A 14,025-nucleotide genomic window follows, 5' to 3' on the forward strand; every position below is an offset into this window, starting at 1 on the left:
TCAGCTGGGAACATGCTCCCCCTTCTCGTGCCGAGGACTACATGAGATGGGTGTAGTGGGCACTCCCGATAAAGGGGACAGTGTGACAGCTGCCTTTCAAATAGGCCCCAGGCATGGGTGGGCCACAGCACCCAATTCCTCTGCCCCCGCAACTTTCTTTGCTGCTTTAACGTACAATCACAACCTGCTCCGCTGACACCTCTGACTCCTGAAAGCCCTAATGCTCCTGGGGAGCAGGCCATGCCCTGCCCTGCCCTGGCTGCCCCGGGTGTTACCTCGGAGGGAATCGTTCTAGATTCCAATGAGTGGCAGGTCCAGGGAAGAGCCTTATCTGGGGGGAGGCTGTACCAGACCCCCCCGACCCAGGCAGGCTCCCAGGTACTCTCTGCTCGGGGCTGATAAGGCTCCTTAGCAGTTTCTCTCCAAACAAATTCCAGTTCAAGACACCTGAGAGCTCCACAGCAGGGCAGCATCCCCAGAGCGCAGCAGGGCGCGGGTTAGGGGGAGCAGTCGGTAGCAGCACCTGCCCCTCGTACGGCAGGAGCGAGAAGTGCCAGCCTCTCTGCACAGAGCAGCAGTGTTCAGCCTGGGCCAGACGTGCTGCGGTGATGGGTAAGAGCGGGCTCGGAGAGCCAGAGGGTCTGTGGGGCAGCGCTGGGCCCTTCTGCTCCGCACTAGGGCTGAGTGGGCATGTTCAGCTGGGATTGGAACCCACCAGCACTTGTGGGTGCGAATGTGGGGGTGGAACGCAACGTGGGGCGCTCCCACCTCGCCCGGGGACGACTGGGGGGAAGGGCAGAGAGTCACCTGGGCTGAGACCCCAGCTCCAGGGAGACAGTCACCCCGGCCCAGCCGGGTTAAATTGCCCAGCTGTGTGACAGCCCCCACATCCCCGAGGGGTTCCCGCCCCCCCGGTATGTCACAGCAGGGTACGGTTGTACCGGCAAGAGCCGGTGCGCTGTACCAGGGTGGCCCGGCTTCCCCAGGGGGCAATTTAAAGGACCTAGGGCTCCCAGCAGGGGCCGGAGCCCCAGGCCCTTTAAATTGCCACCAGACCCCCACTGCTGGAGCTCTGGGGTAGGGCTGCGGGGCTCTGGGGGCTATTTAAAAAGTCCGGGGCTCCCGTTGCCTCTACCGCCCTGGCCCTTTAAATAGCCACTGGAGCCCCGCTGCTTCCCCAGGGCTCCCGCGGCTATTTAAAGGGCAGGGGCGGTAGAAGCAGGGGAGCCCTGGGCCCTTTAAATAGCCCCCAGAGCCCTGGGATAGCGGGGGACTTGGGGGCTATTTAAAGGGCCGGGGCTCCAGCTGCCTCTGCTGCACCCCGTCCCCGCACCAGCCCCGCACCCCCTGCTCTGCCCGCAGCCAGCCCCGTCTCCAGCCAGCCCTGCACCCCCTGTCCGCAGCCAGCCCCTGCTGCACCCCTGCCCTACCTCCAGCCCCGCCCCCCTGCCCTGCTTGCAGCCAGCCCTGCACCTCCTGCCCACAGCCAGCCTCTGCCGCACCCCCTGCCCTGTCTCCAGGCAACCCCTGCCGCACCCCCCTGCGGCCCTGCGCAAAGCCAGCCAGTCCCACACACCCGTCTCCAGCCAGCCCCGCACCCCTTGCCCTGCCTGCAGCCAGACCCTACCTCCAGTGAGCCCCTGCCCTGCCTCCAGCCAGCCCCATGTCCACTGGTGCCCTGCAGTTCCCAGGGCAGTAACCCTGCACACCTGCTTCAATGAGGGGGGCAGGGAGCAGCTGGGACCCACACATGTGCACACCACTAGGGTGACCAGACAGCAAGTGTCAAAAATCGGGACAGCGGGTGGGGGATAATAGGATCCTATAAGAAAAAGACCCCAAAATCGGGACTGTCCCTATAAAATCAGGACATCTGGTCACCCTAGCACACCCCCAGGGAATGGCGGGGACCCACACACGTGAAATGGAGCTCATTAATAACCGATCAACAGCATATATGATGCAATGTACATAATATATAATTTTATTATTTATATAGTTATGAAAAGTAAATAATACATGGAAGAAATGAAAGGCTTTTTTTTACATTATTTTTTTTGTTAGTCATCCCTGCTGGGGCCCCGCCAAAAATGTTCGAATTGGGCCCCGCCCTTCCTAAAGCCGGCCCTGCTGGAGAGAACAGGAGGATTCAGTCAGCAGGGGCTGCCGATCCGTCCCATTCACCAGGGCTGCCATCCTGCGGCTTCAGCATTAGTGGCTGGGGTGACTTGGGGAAAGGTCTCAACCTCCCCACATCCCACTTCACTGCTGCCAGAATCCCTCCTGCCCCCCCGCTACAGTCCCCTCCCTACCCAACCTGGGTGGGGCTGGAGGAGAGGGGTCTGAGAACTTGAGCTGTGGATTGGAGGTGGAACAGCTGTCAGGGGCACTGAGGGGGAGGTGGCAGGAGCTCCCCGTACAAGGAGGGGGGTTGCCACTGGAGGTCACTAGGAAGGACAAAAAGACTCCATCCTGGGGGTCAGGAGGGGTAATCCATCCCTCAGAGGTGGGCAGGGGCTGGGTGGAAATGCTGCTGGTTCCAGGGGCCGTTAATCCCCCCTGATTCCTCGGAGGTGTCTGAGTCTCAGACAGGTTCTCGTTCCCTTGCAGCAGGAGGACGTCACGGCCAATGTGATGCGCCAGCTCCGTATCATGCGGCACTTGCGCCAGGTGCCCGAGGTGCTGCAGGGCCTGTGCCTCTGAGGCCACCAGCAACTCCCACTCCCTGCTGCGGGTACTGCTCTGGCTCTCTGTAAATGGGGAGCTAGTGGAAGGAGAAATGGAGCCCCCTGGCACTCACAGAAAGCGGATTACAGAATGAGCCCGAAGTGAGAGGCACCATATCCGCCCCCCTAAATAGCCAGACTTCAGTGGTGATACACCCCAGCTGGGGTAGCAACAGGATTGAGAACGAGGTAGGAAGTTCAGAGCAGCAAGGAAAGCCTGGAGGGGAACTTGAGAAGAGAGGTTGGAAAAGTGCAGCAAAGAGAAAGGTGCAGACCTAGCTGTTGGGTCCAGGGCCCTGAGCTGCTATCAATGTCAGGGTGGGACTGGGTTCCCCTACCGGCCCCAGAGGAGGCGGCGTACACGCACCTGGAGAGGGTTCCCAAGCCCAGCAAGGGGGCTACAGGCTGAGCAAGTGCCCCAGCGATGGCAGAAGAACTTCTGTCTGTGGAAAGATCCCTTTGGACTTTTAGTGTGAGGCAAGCTGGGCCCCAGAAGGGTGGACTAAAGGTGGTGACCTGGCCGGAGTTACCAGGGAGAAACTGCCGTGGTGCTGGAGCGACCATGGATGGGGGACGCTAGCCCAGCAAGAGGGCTGTGACGCTGCTCCCAATGCTACACTCAGTTTCTCAGAAATGAGTAGACTTTATGGGCAGAAGAGACAGTTAGAGCATCTAATCTAACCCCCTGCATATCACAGGCCTTTCTGCACCATATGGGGCAGGCAGAGCTCTGCCTGGGCGCAGGGGGAATGGGATGGGGGTAGATCAAGGAAAGCGGGGAGGGGAATGGGTGAGAGGGAAAGAGCTCCTGTCCCAGATGAAGGAATTTGGGGGCAGAGGAAAGGACCCTGCTCCACAGAGAGGGGAGAGAGTTTCTGTGAGTGCCAGGGGGCTCCATTTCCCCTTCCACTAGCTCCCCATTTACAGAGAGCCAGAGCAGTACCTGCAGCAGAGAGCGGGAGTTGCCGGTGGCCTCAGAGGCACAGGCCCTGCAGCGCCTCGGTCACCTGGCGCAAGTGCCGCATGATACGGAGCTGGCGCATCACATTGGCCGTGACGTCCTCCTGCTGCAAGGGAACGAGAACCTGTCTGAGACTCAGACGCCTCCGAGGAATCAGGGGGGATTAACGGCCCCTGGAACCAGCAGCATTTCCACCCAGCCCCTGCCCACCTCTGAGGGATGGATTCCCCCTCCTGACCCCCAGGATGGAGTCTTGTTGTCCTTCCTAGGGACCTCCAGTGGCAACCCCCCTCCTTGTACAGGGAGCTCCTGCCACTTCCCCCTCAGTGCCCCTGACAGCTGTTCCACCTCCAATCCACAGCTCAAGTTCTCAGACCCCTCTCCTCCAGCCCCACCCAGGTTGGGTAGGGAGGGGACTGGAGCGGGGGGGCAAGAGGGATTCTGGCAGCAGTGAAGTGGGATGTGGGGAGGTTGAGACCTTTCCCCAAGTCACCCCAGCCACTAATGCTGAAGCCGCAGGATGGCAGCCCTGGTGAATGGGACGGATCGGCAGCCCCTGCTGACTAGGGTTACCATACGTCACGTTTTTCCCGGACATGTCCTGCTTTTCGGCAATCAAACCCCCGTCTGGGGGGAATTGCCGAAAAGCCAAACATGTCCGGCAAAATGCCGGCCAGGCACTTCCCCTCCCGCAGCTGCTCTGCTCCGCTCCTTCCCTCTCAGACTTTAAGAGCCGAGCTGCCCGAGCCAGCGCTACCGGCTTCGGGCAGCCCCCCCGCCTCCGGACCCCGAGCAACGGGCCAGGCACTTCCCTTCCCGGGCTCCAGCTGAGCTGCTCCGCTCCTCCCCTCTCAGACTTTAAGGCTCTAGCTGCGCTGGGGAAGCGCCGGCCGGGGGCGCAGGGTCTGGGGGCTGCCCGGCAAACCGTGAAGCCGGTAGCGCTGGGGCAGCCCTTTCCCCATGGCTGGGAGTGGGAGGGAGCGGAGTTAGGGCGGGGAAGGAGCGGAGTTGGGGCGGGGCTAGGGGTGAGGAAATGGGCGGGGCCAGGGCCCGTGGAGGGTCCTCTTTTTTTATTTATTAGACATGGCAACCCTACTGCTGACTGAATCCTCCTGTTCTCTCCAGAACGGGTCCAGCCTTGCCAGCAGCAGGACAAGCGTCCCCTGCCCATGTGCCTCAGCCCTGCCTGGTCAGACGCCATCACCCATCAGTCCTTGGCCTCCCAGGCTGCCAGTGATGGGAGCAACTCTGGGTGGTGGCTCGGGTGACACAGACACCAGACCACTAGGAATTGGGTGCGGCCCTGTGGGACAGGAGAGTCTCGCAGGGGGCACTTGGGGGACTCTCCTGCCCTTCCCAAGAGCGATAGCACCCTGTCCTAAGAACGTAAGTCTGGGATGAGGCAAAGCTTGTCATTAATTAGCCTGGCTAAAGAGCTGGGTGGAGCTGCTCCGCGGACAAGCTGGCTCGCTCCTGCTCATGGAGGTGAATTCATCTCCCTTCCCAGGAGCACCTGCTCTCCCTTTCATTCGACACCAGGCTCCTTGTGCCAGGCCAGCGAATGGCCACAGGATGGGAATGAGGCCTGGGCCCCGCCCCAATCTCCTGAGTCTAATGCAGCTGCTCACCTTGTCCCCCATCAGCTGCTGGGTTTCCCCCAGGAGGGAGTAGGTGACAGGGAGAGAGACACACACACACATTTGTCCTTCTGGTTGCAGGGCTTGTGTCCTTCCAATCCCATTGGTGGCTGCACAGTGGGCAGAGTCCTCGCTGCGTGCCCGGCCCAACAGAATTGCAGGGCATGGTGTGGAACACAGAAAGAGATAGAGAGACTCATCCTCCAGCCGGCGTCAGTCTGAGAGAAATTGGCTGGGGTCCCAGTCTCAGTCTTCTAGCGGGTGCCATTTCCCAGCTGGGTTCCTTACCCCTCTGGTGCAGCAGCAGCTGGTAGAGCCGGTAAACCCCCTCCCTGGCCTGCCAGCTGATGTCCTTGGCTGGGTCACTGACGGAAAGAGCCAGCTGTGCCATGTGGTGACCCATCCTGGGGAATTCCGCTGAGTTCTAATGGACGGGAGAGGGAGAGGGGACTCCATCAGCATTTTCATGTCAGCTCCCAGTCCCCCCCCGGGCCAGGACTCTCCTTCCCCTCAGCCCCTCTGCAGGAGATGCTAGAGCCAGACCCTTAATTTCCTCTGCCCCCAAGGAAGCCTGGAGCACAGGGCTGTGGGCAGGGCCCTCCATGAGAACTTGCTTCCCCAGCTGCTCCAGGATGACAGGGAGCCATGAACCTGGAGCACAGTCCCCTTAAAAGCCCAGAGTCACCACTTAACTAGGACAAGAAGAACTTGACTCAAGCCAGGCTCACTCTCTGCTCTGACTCTGCCTCCCCAAGAGGAACACTCCTAACCCACAGCCCCTGCAGCAGCAGATCCTACAGCCCGTCGGAGCCAGCCCACCTACCCCTGGAGTCAGGAAGCTGGGGTCAGAGGTCACTTACGTCAAACTCAGGGAGGGTGATGGTGGATCTGAGCAGGGCCGTGCTGCTCTTAACGGCCCTGGCTCTCTCTCGCGGCACCCTGGACACGATCCAGTAGTTAATGTGCTGTGGGGAAAGGAGGCATTGCACTGACTGCCCTGACCAAGGACGCCCACTGGGGGCCCGGCTAGGAGGACTGACTGGAAAATGGATCTAAGAGTGAAGGTAAAATTGCCCCCACCCCTCTCATCGGGCTCACCTCCAAGATGTACTGGAGCCTGTCGGTGTCTGGGGACTCTGCCAGCAGGTTCCCCAGCATGGCGTCCAGGAGGTCTGGCAAGACCCTAGGCAGATCCTGAAAGCAAGGGAGAGCCATGGGTCAGAGTTAGGGAAACTGGGGCTACATCTGCCACAGGATGGGAAGTGGGGTCTCTGGGAAGCACTGGTGAGACCCCAAACACATATCCTGGCCTCTCTCATTCACATCCCACTGCAGGCAATTAGCAAGGATTCATGGCAGGATGACAGCTGGCTCTTCAATCCATGACTTTAGCATGATCTACCTGCACTTGGGTGGTGTCCTTCTCCATGCCCAGGGTGAAGACGGCGTGCAGGGCAGCTCGGAGGAGGTGGGTCTCCAGCTCTGGCTCCAGGGCAGGCGTCATGGTGCTGGCAAGAGAGAGGAGCCGATATTAGACTGTGCAGTGCGGGGATGGGACTGGCACCAACACGCAGGTGAAACTGCAGCAAAATAGGCACAGGCTGGCAAGAATGGAAACAGAGGCACCGAGCCAGGGAATGACAAGGCCAAGGTTTCTCAGAAAGACAGTGGCAGGGCAGGAATAGCACCTGTTCCCTGGACCCTGCTGCCCCTCCTGTATCTGATCCTGGGAGTGAGCCTCTCCCCAAAGCCGTTGCAATGTTACTGGAGTGAAAAGAACAGCCCAGCCAGGAGAGAGTGACCCTTCCCCGCACCTCTGCCAGAGGAGCCACCCTTGGGCGGTGACCTGGGAGTGGGAGGGGCAGTGACTCCCAGCCCTGGGCCTGAGCAGCACTGGGGTTAGGGGAACCGGGTCGGAGGGTCTCGGTACCTGAGGTTGCCCACAGCAATCAGGGAGTTAGCGAGGACGGCGCCGGGTGGAGAGTTATCAGGCAGCTCCTCAATGAGCTCCTGTGAGACCCAAAGGAGACAAAGGAGCGTGTGAGATTCGGGCCTCACTGACACTTCCCAGTGAGGAGATTACACAGCCAGGGCCCCACACAGCCAGCAGGATCCCCCCCACCTGCCTCCCGCTCCTCCGATTCCTGCCCAATAGTGACCACTCTCCAAATTTCTCCCGTCTCTTCGCCCCGACCATTTCTGGTTTCTGCAGACTAGATGTTTTAGCAAAGTTTAGAATTCCTTGGTGCTCAACACCGTGAAACTCCCCTTTCTCCTTCACAAAGGGTTTTAACGCCCCTTATCTCACCCAGGCTCTCGACTGCCCAAAGTTGGAGAATTGTCCCTGTTCCCACTGCAGAGCACCCCCCACGACACACACACAGAGTCCTCCTGGTGGTGGGAGGGGAACAGAGGAAAGGACAGAAGACGTAAGAGATGAAGAGAAAGGAGGGAGGGATGGAGGAAAAGGTAAAACAAAAAGGACAAACCCTAATGTCCCCAGTGATTCTAAGGGACAAAATCCCAGGTGGGGAATAAAATTCGACCACCTTAAGCTAGTGTTTTCCAGGCCTAGAATTCAGCTGGCGCCAGATGCATCAGACTGAACAGGTTCCAAACCTCTCGGAGGCTCTTACCTTCTAAACAGGGACGTCTGTTTTCTAGTAAAATCAGGAAAAAGAAAAGAGAAAACTCAAAAGAGGTTCCTCCTGGCGCTCATGTACGTGAACCTAAATACTCTCTCAGTCCTCAAAGAGAGACCTCGAGAAGGAGACTTGCTGAAGCAAAGCTACAGGGGTCTCTGAGGTTTCCCTGGCCCTGCGCCCCTGTCCTGCCTGGCTGATGTCAGCATCTCTCTGTGAGGTCACCACCTCCCCAGCACCTTTGACCAATAGGCGGAGGTCCTGCAAAAGGCCTTTGTGATGTCACTGCCACACCCACTCCTCCCCTGCAGTGCTAATGTCCTGCCACAGGGCAGACACTTTGGAGGTTTGAGCTACACAAAGAAGAGACACTTAGATCTCAAAAATTAGATGAGATGTTTCAGTCTGAGCTAAGTAGTTGCTGCTCTTAACAATTGCAACATAATAAAATACAAATAAAATAGACTATTTCAGCCATTCTATTATGTCATAATCTGATCTGAGTAAACATGATAGGACACCTCATCTTATGCACTGCTCCTAGTGACACTCTCCAATAGATCCCCATCCTCCACCCGCCAGGAGGTAGGTAGAGGCGGATTGTTATCCCTACTTGAAAGAGGGAGAAGCTAAGGCTGAGAAAGGAGAATTGACTTGTCTTAGGTCACACAGCCAGTCCGTGGCAGAGTTAGGAATAGGACCCAAGAGCCCTGATTTTCAAACTAACCATCGGATCTTGAATTTCAGACATTGAATGACCTGAATAAAGCGCTCTCAAGTGAGTTCCAGACCAGCAAGAGTTCATAGTAATTATTCAGCAAGTATTTTAGGAGAACTGGAATGGTAGAGAAAATAATGAACTGCAGAGAAGCAGCAAAATTTGTCGAACATATGACTGGTTATGACTATTTACTTGGTCTTAAAAGAAAACAACAGGGACCTGAGTCTCCTCCCTGTCAATAACCCCCTGCTCAGCCAATCAGGGTAGAGACCGAGGGGCGGGAGGATGAGGGTTCTCACCAGAGAGTCAAAGGATGGCCCAGGTCACCGCTGGGGATCACTGTCTGAGCACTATTTCAGCCCCACATTTTTCGGTGGACCTCCCACAATGGGAGTTGTAGAGCACCCCCCACGACACACACACCCCCCTCCTGGTGGTGGGAGGGGAAGAGGGAAAGGACAAAAGAAGTAAGAGATGAAGAGAAAGGAGGGAGGGATGGAGGAAAAGGTAAAAGAAAAAGGACAAACCTTAATGTCCCCAGAGAGTCTAAGGGACAAAATCCCAGGTGGGGAATAAAATTTGGCCACCTTAAGCTAGTGTTTTCCATGCCTAAAATTCAGCTGGCGCCAGATGCAGCAGACTGAACAGGTTCCAAACCTCTCGGAGGCTCTTACCTTCTCAACAGGGACGTCAGTTTTCTAGTGAAATCAGGAAAAAGAAAGGAGAAAACTCAAAAGAGGTTCCTCCTGGTGCTCACATACATGAACCCAAATACTCTCTCAGACCTCAAAGAGAGATCTCGAGAAGGAGACTTGCTGAAGCAAAGCTACAGGGGTCTCTGAGGTTTCCCTGGCCCTGCGCCCCTGTCCTGCCTGGCTGATGTCAGCATCCCTCTGTGAGGTCACCACCTCCCCTGCACCTTTGGCCAATAGGCGGAGGTCCTGCAAAAGGCCTTTGTGATGTCACTGCCACACCCACCCCTCCCCTGCAGTGCTAATGTCCTGCCACAGGGCAGACACTTTGGAGGTTTGAGCTACTCCCTGTGGATCTTTTTTCAGAGTAACAGCCGTGTTAGTCTGTACCACACTCAGTGTTCATTCTAGGAACTAAGCCGGCTAGACAGTAAAACATCACGAGTTGCTCCCAATGCTACACTCGGTTTCTCAGAAATGAGTAGACTTTATGGCCAGAAGAGACAGTTAGAGCATCTAATCTAACCCCCTGCATATCACAGGCCTCCTGTCTACCACAATAGCTACTTTTGGGGCAAACACATTCCGGAAAGGCATCTAGTCTTTATTAATGACATCAAGAGATGGAGAATCCACCACTTTCCTTGGTAGCTTCTTCCTGTGTTCAATCATCCTTGGTGTTGAATATTTGTGACTTATTTGTCATAGGAATTTGTCTCTTTTCACCTTCCAGCCATTGGGTCTTGTTCTGCCTTTCTCTGCTCGATTAAAGAGCCCTTTAATACCCAATATTTTCTCTCCATTAAGGCATTTCAACACTTCAGTGAAGTCCCCTTTCAATCTTCTTTTGATAAGCTAAACAGGTTGAGCTCTTTCAATAGCTCACTAGAAGGCATTTTTCTCCAGCCCTCAGAACATTTGGTGGCTCTTTGCTGCCCCAGCTCCAATTTCTAGGACCATCTTTTTCAAAGGAGGACACCAAGACTGGAGGCAGTATTCCAATAGCAGTCTCACTGCTGCTGTGTCACCTCCCTATCCTACTCACGGCTCTGCTCCTACGTCTAATGATGGCTTTAGCCCTGTTCACCACAGCATCACACTGGGAGCTCATGTTGAGTGGCTTCTCCACTCTGGCCCCTAAATCCTTTTCAGACTCACGGCTTTCCTGGATCCACGTCCCCATTCTGGAGGTGTGGCCGGGGTGCCTTGTGGCTACGTATAGGACCTTGCATTGGGCTCTGCTCAAACTTGTTTTCTTTGAATGGGTCCAGCTGGCCGAATGAGCCAGATCGCTCTGTATCACTGCCCTCTCCCCATCAGGAATTACCACTCTGCCTGTATTTTGTCACCCCCCAATCTTATCCGCAGTGATTTTATGGTTTTCTCCCAAGTCATTGATAACAATTATTTTAAAAAATTAGTCCTTGAGAGCTTCTTCAGACCCTTAGTACCCAGGACCTGCTCCCCACATCACAGTGAGAAATGCTGTCCAGCCCTGCTGGTACATAGGGGATAAACACAGAACAAACGTACCTTTAGGAGCTGTGCTGTCCATAGGCTCTGAACAACATGTGGGGGTCATCAGATTACAAACGCACGACAGACCTGTAGTGTAGACAGGTCCCAACTGTGTCTCGCTTTCCCACCCTGTAAAATGGGGAGAAGAAACAAAACCTTGATTAGCTCCATTTGATAGCTGGGGAAACCGAGGCACCCAGCGGTGCAGAGACTCGCTCATGGTCCCAAAGCCAGGAATAGAAAACAGCAGATCTGATAGCCAGGCCTGGGACCTAACCCTGGTTTTCCTGGCCTTGCTGCTCTAAATTTAGTCACAGCCTCCATGTCTTTTCCCCCGTGTCCCTTAACCCCACGTCACTGCAGAAGAGATTTTCTGGTAGCCAGCTGGCTCTCCTGCATGTGGATGTCGTTCCAAAAGACATGCTCTGGCTCAGTCCCATGCTATGGTTGGCTGAAGGAACCACTTGGTCACATTCTAGGCCCTGAGTTATACAGGAGGGGTGACTAGATGCACATAATGGTCCTTTCTGACCTGAACCTCTATCAATCGCTACATTTTCTGCTGCTAGGAAGAGAACTCTGGACCTATTTTCTCTCATTCACTTTCAGTCGGAATAATTTCAATCCAGGCCAAAGGATTTCCTCTTCCATTGTGTCTTCAGCACCTTTGCGAGCAACCAGTTACTGTTACCCACAGGTTACCAGTTTCAACCTGTCCCTGGGTGAGATGGCCAGGAAAGGGGTTGGAGCTCAACTGCACCTGGCCCAGGTGATGCAGCTCCCTAGGGTGAAGGGAATAAGTGTGGGGGTCACGTGACAAGACGCAGCCTGTGACTAGGACCCCGGCCTGCTGAGAGATAGAAGGGCAGCCTGTGCTCCGCCAGGAGAGAGACCCCAAAGGAAGCAGGCATGGGAGGGGCTTGGAGAGTCCTTTAAAGGTCAGGGACAAGCTGGGAAGGGGCCAGGCTGAGCACTAAGGACCAGGCCCTAGGAGGGAAAGACAGGGCATTTTAGGAGATGGGGCAGATAGTCCAGTTGGTTTCGGCTCCCAGGACCAGACACCCAGAGGTGAAGGTGATTGTCGGGGCTTCTGTCCTTCTTCCCCAGTGTAGATTTGATAGTGGAGAAGACTGATGCCGTAAGGGGGAAGTGAGTTACCCCAAGGTCACCCAGTGAGTTTATATCACGAATGCATACTCGGAAGGATCCAATAGAAACATGGATTTTCCAGTCTCTTCTTTCTAGGAGTCCCCAGGGCTAAGGTAAAACCCCTGCGGCCCCTCCCCATTCTGCTCACCTCCAAGATGTGCTGGAGTTTGTCTGTGCTGGGGGGTGCTGTCAGCAGGATCGAGAGCTCGTCATCCATGTTCTCTGGGCAGGCCTTGCTCAGAGCCTGCCAGCGGAGGGAGAGCAGGGGTCAGGAGCCTGCATTAGCACCGGTGTGCCATTGACCAGGAGCTGGCTGAGGTAAGCGCCGCCTGGCCGGAGCTCGCACCCAGAAACCCTGCCCCAGGTCGGAACCCCCTCCCACACCCAAATTCCCTCCCAAACCTCACACCTGGCACCCCAACCCCCTGCCCCAGGTCAGAACCCCCTCCTGTACCTTAATCCCTCCCAGACCCCACACCCCCACCCGCACCCCAATCCCCTACCCCAGCCCTGAGCCCCCTCCCGCACCCAAGCTCCCCCCAGAGTCCGCACCCCAACCCTCTGCCCCAGCCCGGATCCCCCTCTGGCACCCCAAACCCCTAATCTCCAGCCCAATCCCAGAGCCCGCATCCCCACCGGAGCCCTCACCCCTCCCTGCACTCCAACCCCCAGCCCCAGCCCAGTGAAAGTGAGTGAGGGTGTGAGAGCAAGCGACTGAGGGAGGTGGGCTGGGCTGGAGTGAGTGGGGGTGGGGCCTTGGGGAAGGGCATGAAAGGGGTTGGGTCAAGGGCGTTTGGTTTTGTGCAAGTAGAAAGTTGACAACCCTACTTAAGGACCTTTGAAAAGCAGCCTCCTTAGCACCGCTCCTGATACCAGGGGCCAAGGCGCCCCCGGACATGAGAACCACAATAGGCCAGAGCAAAACGCTGCGTTAGAAATCGGAGCTCAGGCTGCCAAGCGAACGATAGCTGACAGACAGGAGATGCGGGAATTAAGGTTGTGCCTTCAGCCAGCAACTGGTGTTCATCCGTTTGCACCACACACACACCTGTAGGCAGGGCCACTATTTCCTTGTCTGTCTGCCTGCCTGTTTAGCATCTCTCGGTCCTTACTGTGCCCATCACCGTGGTGTCTGAGTGGCAAACCAAGGGTTTGACGTGTGCATATGAAACTGCCTGACTGGAAGGACGTGGTTTGGTGTGGATCAGTGACTGCTGGGGCGATTGGTGGCAGAAGGCTCTGAGGGCCTGGCTCATTCCGACCTGGGTCATTCCAATGGCTTCTACAGCTGAGAGCAGCCCAGTCTCCTGCCTGGGTCCGACGCAAACCAGGAAGTACAGGACCACGGTTAATAAGAGCAGCTCAAAAGATCATTTTCGCTGAGCCCAGCCCTGCACAGATTTCCAGCTTAGGTTTGCATTTTCAGCAAAAGTTCTTCTTGATTATTTTCTCCTAACCCCTTTGTGCCTCCATAATAGCCAGCCACCCCGTCAGTCGAATCCTGGGGCGCTCCAGGGACAGCGTGTGTGCGTGTATGTGTACGTCTATATATATGTGTATGTGTACATGTGTGTATGTATGTGTGTACGTGTATGTGCACGAGTGTGTGCACGTGAGTGTGCGTGTGTACATGTACCCCAGTCAGATGTATACATCTGGATTTCCTTTGAAAGAATTTTCAAATTGAGCTGATCAAGTGCAATGGCAAAGCACCCAATTCCTCTGCCCCCCAACTGCCTTCGCTGCTTTAACGTACAACCTGCTCTGCTGGCACCTCTGACTCCTGAAAGCCCTAACGCTCCCGGGGAGCAGGCCGTGCCCTGCCCTGCCCTGGCTGCCCCGGATGTTACCTCGGAGGGAATCGTTCCAGATTCCAATGGGTGGCAGGTCCAGGGAAGAGCCTTATCTGGGGGGAGGCTGTACCAGACCCGCCCGACCCAGGCAGGCTCCCAGGTACTCTCTGCTCGGGGCTGATAAGG

General features: G+C 56.3%; 1 protein-coding gene across 1 annotated transcript; it reads right to left on the reverse strand.

The window, feature by feature from the left end:
* Nucleotides 1–3,680: 3,680 nt before the first annotated feature.
* On the reverse strand, nt 3,681–7,397 carry LOC135977674 (maestro heat-like repeat-containing protein family member 1). Its single transcript, XM_065578904.1, has 5 exons — nt 7,255–7,397; nt 6,727–6,832; nt 6,423–6,518; nt 6,185–6,289; nt 3,681–5,748 (listed from the first exon to the last, which is right to left on the reverse strand). The coding sequence occupies exons 2-5, from the start codon at nt 6,826–6,828 to the stop codon at nt 5,521–5,523; spliced, it is 531 nt and encodes a 176-aa protein (XP_065434976.1). The 5' UTR covers nt 6,829–6,832; nt 7,255–7,397; the 3' UTR covers nt 3,681–5,520.
* Between the last annotated feature and the right edge of the window lie 6,628 nt (nt 7,398–14,025).

This window comes from Chrysemys picta, unplaced genomic scaffold, assembly GCF_011386835.1.
Source record: "Chrysemys picta bellii isolate R12L10 unplaced genomic scaffold, ASM1138683v2 scaf9, whole genome shotgun sequence".
Lineage (NCBI taxonomy): Eukaryota > Metazoa > Chordata > Testudines > Emydidae > Chrysemys > Chrysemys picta.

Bases quoted from the DNA above. Each gene is read 5' to 3' on its own strand.
- LOC135977674 (XM_065578904.1), bottom strand. From the start codon at position 6,828: ATGACGCCTGCCCTGGAGCCAGAGCTGGAGACCCACCTCCTCCGAGCT. The intron at 6,290-6,422 runs GTGAGCCCGATG...CTTTCCCCACAG, and splicing joins GGCTCCAGTACATCTTGGAG to CACATTAACTACTGGATCGT. The intron at 5,749-6,184 runs GTAAGTGACCTC...CCCGTCCATTAG, and splicing joins TCACCCTCCCTGAGTTTGAC to AACTCAGCGGAATTCCCCAG.